Below are 12,688 nucleotides of genomic sequence, written 5' to 3' on the forward strand. Positions count from 1 at the left end.
GCTTACAGTGTTACTTAGATCTTGCGAATCGACTTTGGCCTTTAGTGAAAGTACCTATAATACCTATATAATAATGATTGAAACAAACATCCATAGTGGCATACAGGCCATAGAGGCGTAAAAGCATTGCTTAACCTAGTTGAAATAGCCCAATGCTCAGTTGCGTTTTAGGTATCTAGTCTGAAAATAGGTATGTAGCTAACTAATGCCTACCATGACTTCGAACCCCTCTGCACGCCACTGAATATAGAAGTCCAGGAGGATAGAACCAGAATAACCGACATAGTTCAACGGGTTGCGAAGCGGAAGTGGTTTTGAGCAAGACATATTGTTCGGAAAACCGACAGACGTCGGGGGTCCCAAGGTGCTAGAAAGGCGACCTCGCACTGAAAACGCAGCGTTCGAAGACCTCCCACTAGGTGGGCAGACAAGATCAATCGGCTCGCAGGGACTGGATGGCGGCGGAGCAAGACCGCGGCCTGTGGAAGTCCCTACAAGAGACTACAATATTTACAACTAGGGGATACCCGCGGCTTCGCCCGCGTGGTTTTCGATTTTTTTCCCGTAGGAACTCTTTGAATTTCCGGGATAAAAAGTAGCCTATGTCCTTCTCCGGGATGTATCCCAAGTCTGTACCTTAAAAACGGTTCAGCGGTTGGACCGTGAAAACGTAGCAGACAGACAGACAGACAGACAGACACACTTTTGCATTTATAATATTTGTATGGATTATGATGTTTAACGGTTAATCATGATGATGATGAAATCATGCTATAGTAAAACCTTACCTCAATTTCAAACTTATGATTGACAAAAACATAAACGTCATTATAATTTCAGCATGACGTACCTAGATGTATTTCAGTTCGGCTTAGCATCAAAACATTTTTTCCACAACAAAGAAATTAATAAGTAGTATTTCCTCTACAACAATGATAGATGATTCATTTTAATTTTTCCAGTATCAATAAACGGATCGGAAGAAATATGTTCCCATTCGTATTGGATCAATTTGGATTAGAAATTCATCAATTTCATAATAATTATAGATAACTTAACGCAATTCTTTTTATTTGGTTGTAAGTTCTTATTTGCATTAATACAACGACTATTTATTGAGTTATCATCATCTAAACTCTGTACCAGTCCACTACTGAGCAGTTCTTTCAGAATGAAGAGTGGTTAGTAGGGTTTAGTGTAGGACATAGTAGGTATATATCGCACTGGCCAAGTGCGGATTGGCAGACTTCACACACCTATGAGAACATTATGGAACACTCGCAGGGATTCAGGTTTCCTCACGATGTTTTTTCACCATTAAATCAAGTAATATTTAATTAATTAAACACACATATTATTCAATGTTTGCCATAAGAAAATATTATATTTACAGGTAACCATGGAGCAAATTTTTATGATCGAGGTTTTCGTAAAGAAAGTCGTGCTCAAAATAGAGCCGCCAGAGAAAGATGAATATGAGCTCATGTTAGAAGCAGAAGAGAGGCGAAAAGAAGAAGAAGCTCGGGCGGCTGCAGAGGCAGCAAAAAAAGGTAAAAAAGCGAAACCACCGAAAGCAAAAAAGGGCAAAAAAGGGAAAAAAGGAAAAGAACCACCACCACCTTCCGAGGAAGAAATGAAGTTCATGCAAACCTGTACAATGCAAATGCTTTGTTTACCTTTATTCGATTTTTACGTTGCCCACGACAACTTCATACCTCCTGAACCTCCACCACCACCAGGAAAGAAAGGAAAGAAAGGGAAACCACCAAAACCTAAGAAAGGCAAAAAAGGAGGTATTCCTCCTAGAAAAATTGTTCTACCTTCCGAACCCTTACCGCAACCTCCCTACTTTGGCGTAGGAAATTCAGTTATGTTCCTATCTAGACCTTCAAAACTAGAAGAAATGTTGACAAAGACCCCTATTCATATCACTGTTTGGAATAGGGATCAAGATATGAACTGTATAGGCTTCTGTGTTGTTGAGTGGCATAAATCATTCATAGAGTGTCTCCAAAGAGCAGGTGAGTTAAATCCTGTCAATATGGATCAAGCCGAATACAGAGTTACATCAAAATCAGAAATGATCACAAATACAGTTCAATGGGTAAGACCTTTGCAATGCGAGGAGGATTTGAAAGCATCAGGTGAAATAGAATTTTTCATCCGATTGTCTTGCTTAGGCAATAAAATCGTTAGCTATTTTGTAGCGTTACCAGAAATGGAGAGATTGCCCGGACGTAAATATTTGTGTGACGACTTAAAATTAAAAGACATTGAAGTTGTTAGGCATTGGGAAGGTACTACAATAGATGCTGTACCACCTGTGGCTTACTTTTTCGGTGCTCCTGATATTTCAAAAGAGCCTATCAGACCTGTTGAAGAATATAAAGTGTATGAAGAATTCGTAGCTCCGTTTACTAAAAGTGAGTTAGCTATACTTGCTATGGGGTTTCCGAAAGGTCCTTGTGGGGGAACGAACTGTCCTAAACGAATGGATTATAGAGGAAGCGAACATCAGTTTATACCCGGAGAGACTGTCAAAGGGAAGTATCAACATGGGCAGTTTGTTAACAAACGAGACGTCCACGGTCCTTGTGGAAGACTAGATTGTCCTTTAGCAAAGAAAGTTCGAGCTTACATTTGTTCTGAAGGCAGCTACAAGCCTTGTAAAAAACCGTGCCCTATTGATTACTATTAAACTAACAAGAAGAAACTAGCATGTTTGTTTGATGATAAAAATAAACAGTGATTTATTAATTTCCATATAAATCAAAGGAACAATAAAACCAGACAAAACAATAATGACTTTCTCTTTCTAAAGTCACCTCGCAAAAGTGGGTCAACATTTTAATTTGGATATAATTTCGGTAGTAAATGAATCATAATGGTGTTATTCTGAGTTTTACTCACGATGGTAGTGCCAAGTGATGTACAACGGCTGGTCAGTATAATTTATTCTTTTGTTGACTCTACCTACTCAGCAAATTAGTAATGTTTCAATGTCATCGCGTCTCTATTACCTGTTAATGAAGACAATGTACAGTAGCAGTTTATATTTTACTTTTTTTGTCATCATTAATCACTGTGATGAATATTGTGTCTGCCAAATTTGAGAAGGTTATCAATTTTTTGGGCAGTTTTGCGGTACCATATCGATCAATCAATCAGATCTTTCGATTTTTATGTGGCCTCTGCTTAGATGACATAACCAGCGTTGTCTGTTTGCGTCCACGCTGAGCATAAGTTTTTCCGAGAGCGCGCCACCATACACGGCCATGCATAGATATCCAAATCCAACTTCCCGCTACCTTTTTTAGGTCGCCAGTCCAGACGGCTGGAGGTGGTCTCGCCTCCCTACCTTTACAAAGACGAATTTTTTTTTTGAATAGGTTGTATGAACAGATTTTAGAAATCTCAATGACTCATCAATCAGGTATCGACTTAAATCGAAAACGTCGTAGGTTCAATCCTCACTCCATACACTGTCGTACCAACTCCCATTATTCGCTTGATTGAAAGATTGGTCCATTAAACAATAAAGTTTTGAGACTGAAGTCAATTTTGTGTTTAAAAAATTCTCATTTTCTTTCTGAACCTTAAGATTTTAAGTTCGTCGATTAAATACTTTCAATAGAAATATAACACTCCACCTTACTCAGAATAAGACACCTAAAAAACAACCAAGCAGAGAAAACATGGATTCCGAGAACAGATCATCATTTGCGATATGCGATTAACAGTCTCCATTCCCTTGGTCCACAAACCGTGTCACTTGTACACAAAGTCTGCACTTAAATTTTCTAAAATAACCTCTATTTTATAACTCACAAGGATCATAACAATTGAAAATATAAGTTTGTCCTTGCATACAATCATTGTAATTATTAGTGCGGTTTTGACATTCGTAATTTACACGTTACGGACCATGAGCGTGAATAAGTGTCGTTATCAGGTCCTTTTAAAAGGATCTTACGTTATTCAAATGGATATTGTTCTTTTAGGTATATTCCTGGAAAAAATGGATGCTCGGTCAAACACTTTTACCTACCTTTTTCTCTTTCATATAAAATATACTTACTATACCTACTGGCAAGAAATCAAGCAGATTTTACTTAACACACTTATTGAATAGGTATAGTAATATGTCATTCCAATTAAAATTACTACTAGTTATACCTAGTCGTCAAAAAGACCACCCCTGGTTGCCCCTGGACCAAAAGTGCCCATCAAGCTGGCAGCATTGCCCCGTTGAATGGCGATGGACAACCTTTGGACCAGGTAGGCCCCAGAGCGTGGATCGCAGCCTCTTTCTCTTTGACGAATACCTACTTGTAAAACTTTCCCTCTGATTCCTCTGAAAGATAAAATATCAAAGAAATCCAATATATTCTATGCTAAGCTTTTGTCTCTTGCTACTCGTAAGCTATGCTTGGAGTTGAGATATGAATGACCATTCATTTGACTAAGCCAGTTTTGCACAGCCAAAATTGGCTTTGTACGATTGACTTATCATTAAGGATGGATTGTAATGCTCTGGCTACACGCTACTTCTTGCCTGCACAGATAAAACTGCACAGGCAAGACTGAGAACTGCGCAGTCCAATCCTTAGCAGCTTTTGGAACTGCGCGGGATACCGTCTTGCTACATGCACGCACTTAACTGCGCAAATTGACTTGTGCAGAGCCGAGTTTACATTACGAATTTAGTGGCATGAAATTAGTTTCATGACATTAATTTCACAAGCAATTTTACGTGTAAACGTCTAATTTCGTGCGTATTGAAATTGGTTGCGTGACATTATTCTCAACATGCATGAAAGTAATTTCGTAATGTGAATTCCGGTTTAGGTAAGACGTAGCGTGTAGCCGGGGCTTTATACGTATTCACAATCACTACTATGAGGCGCAGTGTGGGACGACGTGCAACCCGCTGGACCGATGACCTGAAGAAGGTGGCGGGGAGCGAGTGGATGAGGAAGGCGGAGGACCGTGCTTGGTGGCGCGCTTGGCCTATGTCCAGCAGTGGACGCTTACAGGCTGATGGATGGACTATGAGGTCTCACAGTGCGCTCGAACGCACAGTGTAGGTTCCACCAATCAGATGACTGTATCACGTCAAATTACAATGATCTGATTGGTGGAACCTACACTATGCGTTCGAGCGCACTGTGAGACCTCATAGTAATGATTGTGAATACGACCGTTAGTGGTTTTCATACCTATTTTGCAAAGCAATAATATCGACAGCGGTAATAAGGAGGAAATATAGAATTAGATGTGAGTAGGATTCATATCACGGTGTATCATTTACTGGCAATCATTCAAGGGCCGCAATTACCGTGATTGTGCTTGTCTTTAGATGCTAGTTCCACTGGCGCGCAGCTTCAGCGTGATTACTTGAACGGACGTCATCATCCAGTGCTCATTTAATATCGATATCGTGGTATTTATCTACCAGTTTTGTGGGAAATTATTCTAATTTGGTCAGGCGGCTTTCGACGGGTATCTACATATAAAAGGTTTAACCAGAACGCTAACAAAAATGAAGACAGGTGATAGTACTGACGATTATTATTAAGGTGCCACAAAAAAACGCGAAAAAATTAAATATATCCTATATTTTCTAAAATTTCACAATATGTTGCAAACAAAACATCTGACTGACGCTAGAGATAAACGAACGTTTCGTAAATAGCCTACTCGCTTACTCTACTTAGGACGATTACGCACTGCATCCGATCCGAATCCGTCAAAATACTTTCCGAAGTAGTCATGGAACTACGAGTATTTGTATAATAGCTTACGGACTAGCTCCGACTTCCGTCATCCGAGTTCTCTCCGTCATCCGTGAGAATATCTTGGATGGGCTTTTGATTTAAATCGGACATAATATAACGTAGATATGTCAATGAGGTCCACTGAATTAGCTTGAATTTGGATCAGAGATCGGATTAGTGCGTAAGCAATATCCGAGTTCGTTCCGAGTTTTTTATACCCGTACTTTCACGGGCTCGGATCGGATGAGTGCGGAATCGCTCTTATTTTATCCAAGGAAAGAAGTTAGTATAACGCACTCTCTGTTACGAAATCCTTTGAGCTTGGAGCTAAACTGACTGACTGACATATTAACATACATAGATCGACTGTTGGGTCTTGAAACTTAATTTTGCATGTATAAACATTATGTGATTCTAGGGTTAATTGCAATTCTTACTAAGTACCTAACGCTTGGTATAGATACCTAATGCATTCAAATGGATGCAAACAAACCGGTAGTTATGGTTATCAGTATGATATATTGCAAGGTCGTTTGATAACACTGACGCTACACTGCCTGCTATTATCATTCGTTAAAGGAGTTGGTTCACACAGTATGTGGAAAAGATAATATAAAACTCCACAATATAGGCAAAGCTCACACCCAATATTTAACTGCCATAACTCTTCTAGTTTAACCCGCTTCCTTCTTGGACTGCATAATCACTTACCACCAGGTAAAATTGCAGTGAAGGGCTAACTTGTATCTGAGTAATAATAAAAAATCAGACTTAAGCGTCTCTTAGTCCTTTTTTTCGTGAGGAAAATCCTCCATGGTTACCACCGGCCACAGGGAAGCGCAGTGGTTATGTTATGACTCCTACCGACTAAAAACCTCACGAAGTTCCATCACACCACTGACGACGGATCACAAGGCACCGACAACGCCTCGTTACTCCGCCAGCGGATGCCCCCCGCATTACACCCATCCTTGGGACGCTACGTGCCCCCAAACACTGTTAGAGGCATGTCGGAACCACAGCACGCCAACCAACCCGAGGACCACACTGTGAACGATAGACCGCCCCGTGTTCATCATCCACAACTCCTCCCGAGGCTTAGAGTCCGCGGGTCCAACCGCTGCTGCTACCCGCGATACTCAGGCACACGGAGAGGTTACCTGGCTGGTGCGACAAACGTCTCTTAGTTCTACTGCAAGTGTTTCTTAAATAATAAGTAGCTGTTTTTAAAACGTGGTATGGCAAAATGCTTAAGATCACCTTAATATCTGAGAAGCTCCTAATTATTACTACGACACGATTCAGTATTCAGCTGAAGAATGAAAACGCCTGATAAATTTTTCAAAGCAATAGTCATGTATGTGCGTGAAAGCCTTCAGAGTTGTGATGTAAGTTGAAATAACTAATTGAAATTGAAGCTTTTGCTAAACTAAGATTATGATACAGTTTCGCATACTTTTAGGTTTCTGTATTTAATTTATTTGATTCCCAATAACTTTGTATTAAAGTACTTTTTTCTGAAAGCTTAGCAAGAATGTATATACTTTCTAGAGGATGGTAGGATATCCAGTTTGATTCCGAATAAATTTTGTACTAAAGCATTTTTTTAAAAGCTTAGCGAGAACTTCTACAAGATGTTAGGAAGATGACAGGATTTTCGCTGTTTTTAGAAATCTGGGAATACCTGTCAACCTAAAAATGCTTTTGGTGTGAGATCACCATTGGGTTCCAATAATATGTCCAACTGTGGTCCAAATCGACCTTCCTAAGTGCCCTGCCCATTGCCACTTCAGGTTCACGATTTGCGGAGAACTCCTTATTATTCTTTTAACCATATAACCATGGTTCTTTCCAATAGTTGCTGTAAGTAAAGTACCTATATCAGTAAGTATCCCACAGTTATCAAGATGGCAGCAAATTAGAATGAAGTGATAGACCATTAATATCACTTGTGATTGATTTACAATGATCATTATGTAATTTACTTCTTAAATTCAATTACCATGTCGATAAGTTGTAAAATGATAATTGGGTAAGTGCCCACCTAGTCCAATGACTCATGGAAATATAATTGGTTACTATCATTGTGTAAGTTTGATGATTCACTATCGAGAAAACAAGGTGGTGTCTCGTACGTGATCTTTGATAACAAGTGTAAATTAAAAATTTACAACACCCCCGACAATTGAAGGTTACAGTAACTAGAAAAGAGCTGATAACTTTCAAACGGCTGAACCGATTTTCTTGGATTATAGCTAAGAACACTCTCGATCAAGCCACCTTTCAAACAAAAAACAACTAAATTAAAATCGGTTCATTAGTTTAGGAGCTACGATGCCACAGGTACACAGATACACACGTCAAACTTACAACACCCCTCTTTTTGTGTCGGGGGTTAAAAATTACGATTGACTCACCGCGTATTATATTGTACTTCGACCACATTATGGGAAATATGAAATATGGCCTCCTTGAGATTTTCAGCAGAAGACCGCCTGGCCGAAGAAGAACATCGTGGCTCAATAATTTACGCCAATGGTACGAAGAGTACCCGATCTCTTTTCCGCGCATCAGCATCCAAGGTGCAGATAGCCCTAATGGTTGCCAACCTCCGGCAAGAGACGACACTTCAAGATGAAGAATTGCTAGGCAAAACTTTAGTTTATAAAACGAAGAGTATATTTATGTTTAGTAGAGATTGTTTATTATATGTATATAGTTATTATTATAAGAAACATTGTTTATTATAATAATAACTAGCTTTTGCTCACATTTTCATCCGCGTCGACAAATTTCAAACCCCTATTTTACCCCCTTTGAAGGTGAATTTCCAAAAATTCTTTCTTAGAGGATGTTTACGACATTGAATTTCAGCCTGATCCGTACAGTAGTTTAAGCTGTGTGTAGATAGAACAATCAGTCAGATTTTCCGTTATTTAAGATGTATTGTTGTAATTAAATTGAAAAACTATATAATTAACTGAAATCTAGATAAAATAAATAGTTTTATCAACAAACTTTCATTTATATTACGTTAACTACTAAGTACTAATAGTGCCGGACATATGTCGGCAACACTTGTTCAAATATTTACGTGTCGGGGAGACCATTTGTAGCGCGATGATATGTTTGCGGTGGAAACTGAACTGTCAAAGGACGTGGAACTGGAAACTATGTACCTATTTAAGTTTAGAATCAATACAGTATGGATACTGATTAACCCCCGACCCAAAAAGAGGGGTGTTATAAGTTTGACATATGTATCTGTGTATCTGTCTGTGGCATCGTAGCTCCTAAACGAATGAACCGATTTTAATTTAGTTTTTTTTGTTTGAAAGGTGGCTTGAACGAGAGTGTTCTTAGCTATACTTAATCCAAGAAAATCGGTTCAGCCGTTTGAAAGTTATCAGCTCTTTTCTAGTTTTCTTATAGAGGTTTTTGTGTCAGGGGTTTTTAAATTTTGAGTTATTTAGTTATTGGTATAATATTTATGGTGAACATTGTAAGGTTAAATAATGACTTGGTTTGTCGGTTTTAGTGTTTCGTACCTCAAAAGAAAAAAGTAGGTAATCCTTATAGGATCACTTCGTTGTATGTATGTCTGTCGTGTCTGTCAAGAAACCTACAGGGTACTTCTCGTTGACCTAGAATCATGTGGCAGGTAGGTAGGTCTTATAGTACACGTAAGAGGAAAAAACCGAAAACCGTGCATTTGTGGTTAGGTACATCACAAAAAAAAAAAAAAATGTTCGTGTGGATTTGGGTTTTTTAAGAATCCCGTGGGAAATATGCTTTTCTGGGATAAAAAGTTGCATATGTCAATTGGACGCAAGCTACCTATGTATCAAATTTGATATAAATCGGTTTAACAGGGCTCTCTCCGTCACTCGTTTCATACAATCGTAGTTCCAATTTCATTTGAATATTAAGCAACCAAAGTCCATGAAATTTTGCAGACATATTCTAGAAACTAATATTTGTGTCTGTGGTATTTTAGATTTTTCTAAAAATATGTAGTTTTAAAATTACAGGGGCACAAAGATTTGTATGAAAAATTTTAAGACCGCGTAACTTTGAAACCGAATATTTTAACAGAAATCTGGAAAACCACAGACATAGATATTAGTTTCTAGAATATATCTGCAAAATTTCATAGACTTTGGTTGCTTAATATTCAAATGAAATTGGAACTACGATTGTATGAAACGAGTGATGGAGAGAGCCCTCTTATTTTTGAGAATCCCAGAGGAACTCTACGATTTTCCGGGATAAAATCTGTCCCCGGGATTTAAGTTAACTCAGTATCAAATTTCATCAAAATCTTTTAAACTGGGGCGCGAAAAGCTAGCAGACAGACAGACACACTTTTGCATTTAAATTATATTAGTATGGAGGATTTCATTTCACAGTCTATACTATACCTACTAATCGGTCAACACTAATATATTTTTTAATTCAGCTCTTTGTAGCAAGAGGGCGAGAGTTTGACGATCGGTGATTCATGCGCCGGCGCAAGCCTACAGGCTGATGAAATTCTGTTACGTATCTTACATAAGATGAAAAGGATGTTTTATTTTATTAGTGAAATATTGTTTTCTATGAATTCCTTATACTTATTATAGTTGTGTAAAATACTCGTCGTCCGTTTCTCCTGCCACGTATGTATAACTTTAGCTAGGTATCTCAAAAACTAAACAAGTTAGGGATGTGAAATTTCGGTATATTATGTACCATATACTGGATTCAATTTGAAGTCTTACTTCATCATTGTTATGATTGACCACTACAGAGCAAGGCTCTCGAAATCTTAGTCACTTTTGTAAGATTCGACATGCATGGAACACTTTTTAATTCAGTAAGTTTTTCCAATGTAGGGTTTTACGATGTGTTCCGTACAAGTTGACACAGACATACTGACGTGTCTAGACAATGTGTACAACATTAGAGATAATTGGTCTACAATGTACCAGATGAAGATTTTACTCAGTGTGTATAGAAGAATCGTAAATGTCTGCTTCGTTTTAGATTTTATCTCCTCTAATAGGTATAATTCTGGAGATCAGAAAACTCAGTTGTAATTTTGTATTTTTTTCTATCCATACTTAATATTATAAATGCAAAAGTATCTGTCTGTCTATCTGTCTGCTACCTTTTCACGGCCCAACAGTTTAACCGATTCTGACTAAATTTGGTACAGGGTTAGCTTATATCCCGGGGACGGACATAGGCTACTTTTTTCCCGGAAAATCAAAGAGTTCCGACGGGATTTCCAAAAACCCATCCACTTAACCGATTAGTACCGAGGTAGCTTGCGTCCCTGTAATTGACATAGGCATTTAATCCCGGAAAATCAAACAGTTCCCACGGGATCTTTAAAAACCTAAATCTACGCGGACGAAGTCGCGGGCATCCTCTAGTTACCAAATAAAAAGAAAAAAAACCTAGACTTACCTACTGCATCATCGGTCTCCTTTCAAAATGAGCAGGGTTTAGGGTTTAGGCTAATCTTCCTCCACGCTGACCAAGTGCGGACTGGCAGACTTCCATACTTTTGAGAACATTTTGGAGAAGTTTCAGGCCTACAGGTTTCCTCATAATGTTTTCCTTTGCCATTAAACCAAGTTAAAAATTGCATAAATCGCACATTTTAACTATTTATTAAGGTACAAGTTTAGTCAGACCTTGACTGCAATCTCACCTGGTGGTAAGTGATGATGCAGCCTAAAATGGAAGCGGACTAACCTGGACGGGGTATGACAGTTTTTATTAAACCCACTTTTGTTTCTACATGGCATCGTACCGGAACGCTAAAACGCTTGGCGGCATGGCGGTGGTAACTAGCCACCGCCGAAGCCTCCCCCCAGATCCAGAAATTTAGAAAGATAAAATTCTAAATCCCTGCCGGGAATCAAACCCAGGACCACCAACTGATAAGATCACAGAGCTTACCAGTGCGCCAGGAATGTCGTCATAACTACCAAAAATTAGAGGTGCGTGCTCAGGATTGAACCCGGGATTCGACGAATAGGAGGCTGAAGTCTATAACCACTTAGCTATCAAAGGCTACTCATTCAAGTTTCTTGCTCGTGTATTTCAGCAGGAAATTAAAAAAAAAACCTCTGCATATGTGCAAAAGTCAATGCGAATAAAAATCCCTATTGTCTCTCTGTTCTCTCAAAAATTAATCTCAAAAATGTGCATATGATAATTATTGTTCAAGAAAACTATACCCATTCTCAAAAGGCTCTTCAACACTCATTTTCAAATTAAAAGTCGGGACGCGAATGTTTATTTTTCATTAGAAATCCTCTCTGAAAAGGCCCCTAGCAACAAAACCTATGACTCATAACTTGAAGCTAGTCTAGGCATCCCGCTGTATATAATCTGATGCAAGAGATAAGGTGCGCGCACACTATTTTTTTCACGAGCGGTGCCTACCCGTGCTGTGTACCGTTCACAGTGACTCATCTCATCACCGGATGGTGTGGAGACGGCGTTAGAATTTTAAATTTAGAACTTTTTACTTTTTATTTGAATGATGTCATCCGTCTGGGGGAGGTCTGCTTGGTTTTAAAAATAGAATGCACTTGTTGGGAACTAGGGATTGGATATAAAAGTTGTAGAGTTTGTAGTCTACTGTTTTTGTTAGGAAAACATCGTCATCATCATCTCAACATATCGCCGCTCCACTACTGAGCATGGATCTCCTCTCATACTGAGAAGGAAGTAGCCAGTAGTGCACCACGCTGCCTAATTGCCGATTGGCAGACTTAGCATTCGTTTGAGAACAATATCTAACATTGAGAGCTCTAAGATATGCAAGTTCTGCAAGAAAATAATATAATTTTCATAAAAATTGACTTTTTTATTTTATTAAAAAATAATTATTATATTATAAGAAGATATGTGTA

At 38.6% G+C, this 12,688-nt stretch overlaps 1 protein-coding gene across 2 annotated transcripts; it reads left to right on the forward strand.

Annotated features, from left to right (window-relative positions):
* Positions 1-855: 855 nt before the first annotated feature.
* On the forward strand, positions 856-2,893 carry LOC123876920. Of its 2 annotated transcripts, none has more exons than XM_045923339.1 (2): positions 856-1,093; positions 1,394-2,893. In XM_045923339.1, exon 2 carries the CDS (start codon positions 1,400-1,402, stop codon positions 2,696-2,698), a length of 1,299 nt encoding a protein of 432 aa, XP_045779295.1. In that variant the 5' UTR covers positions 856-1,093; positions 1,394-1,399; the 3' UTR covers positions 2,699-2,893. The 2 variants fall into 2 exon arrangements, with proteins under 2 accessions (XP_045779295.1, XP_045779294.1); XM_045923338.1 differs by having other exon boundaries at positions 856-1,079.
* Positions 2,894-12,688: the final 9,795 nt, after the last annotated feature.

The sequence above is a fragment of the Maniola jurtina genome, chromosome 22, assembly GCF_905333055.1.
Source record: "Maniola jurtina chromosome 22, ilManJurt1.1, whole genome shotgun sequence".
In the NCBI taxonomy this organism is placed as follows: domain Eukaryota; kingdom Metazoa; phylum Arthropoda; class Insecta; order Lepidoptera; family Nymphalidae; genus Maniola; species Maniola jurtina.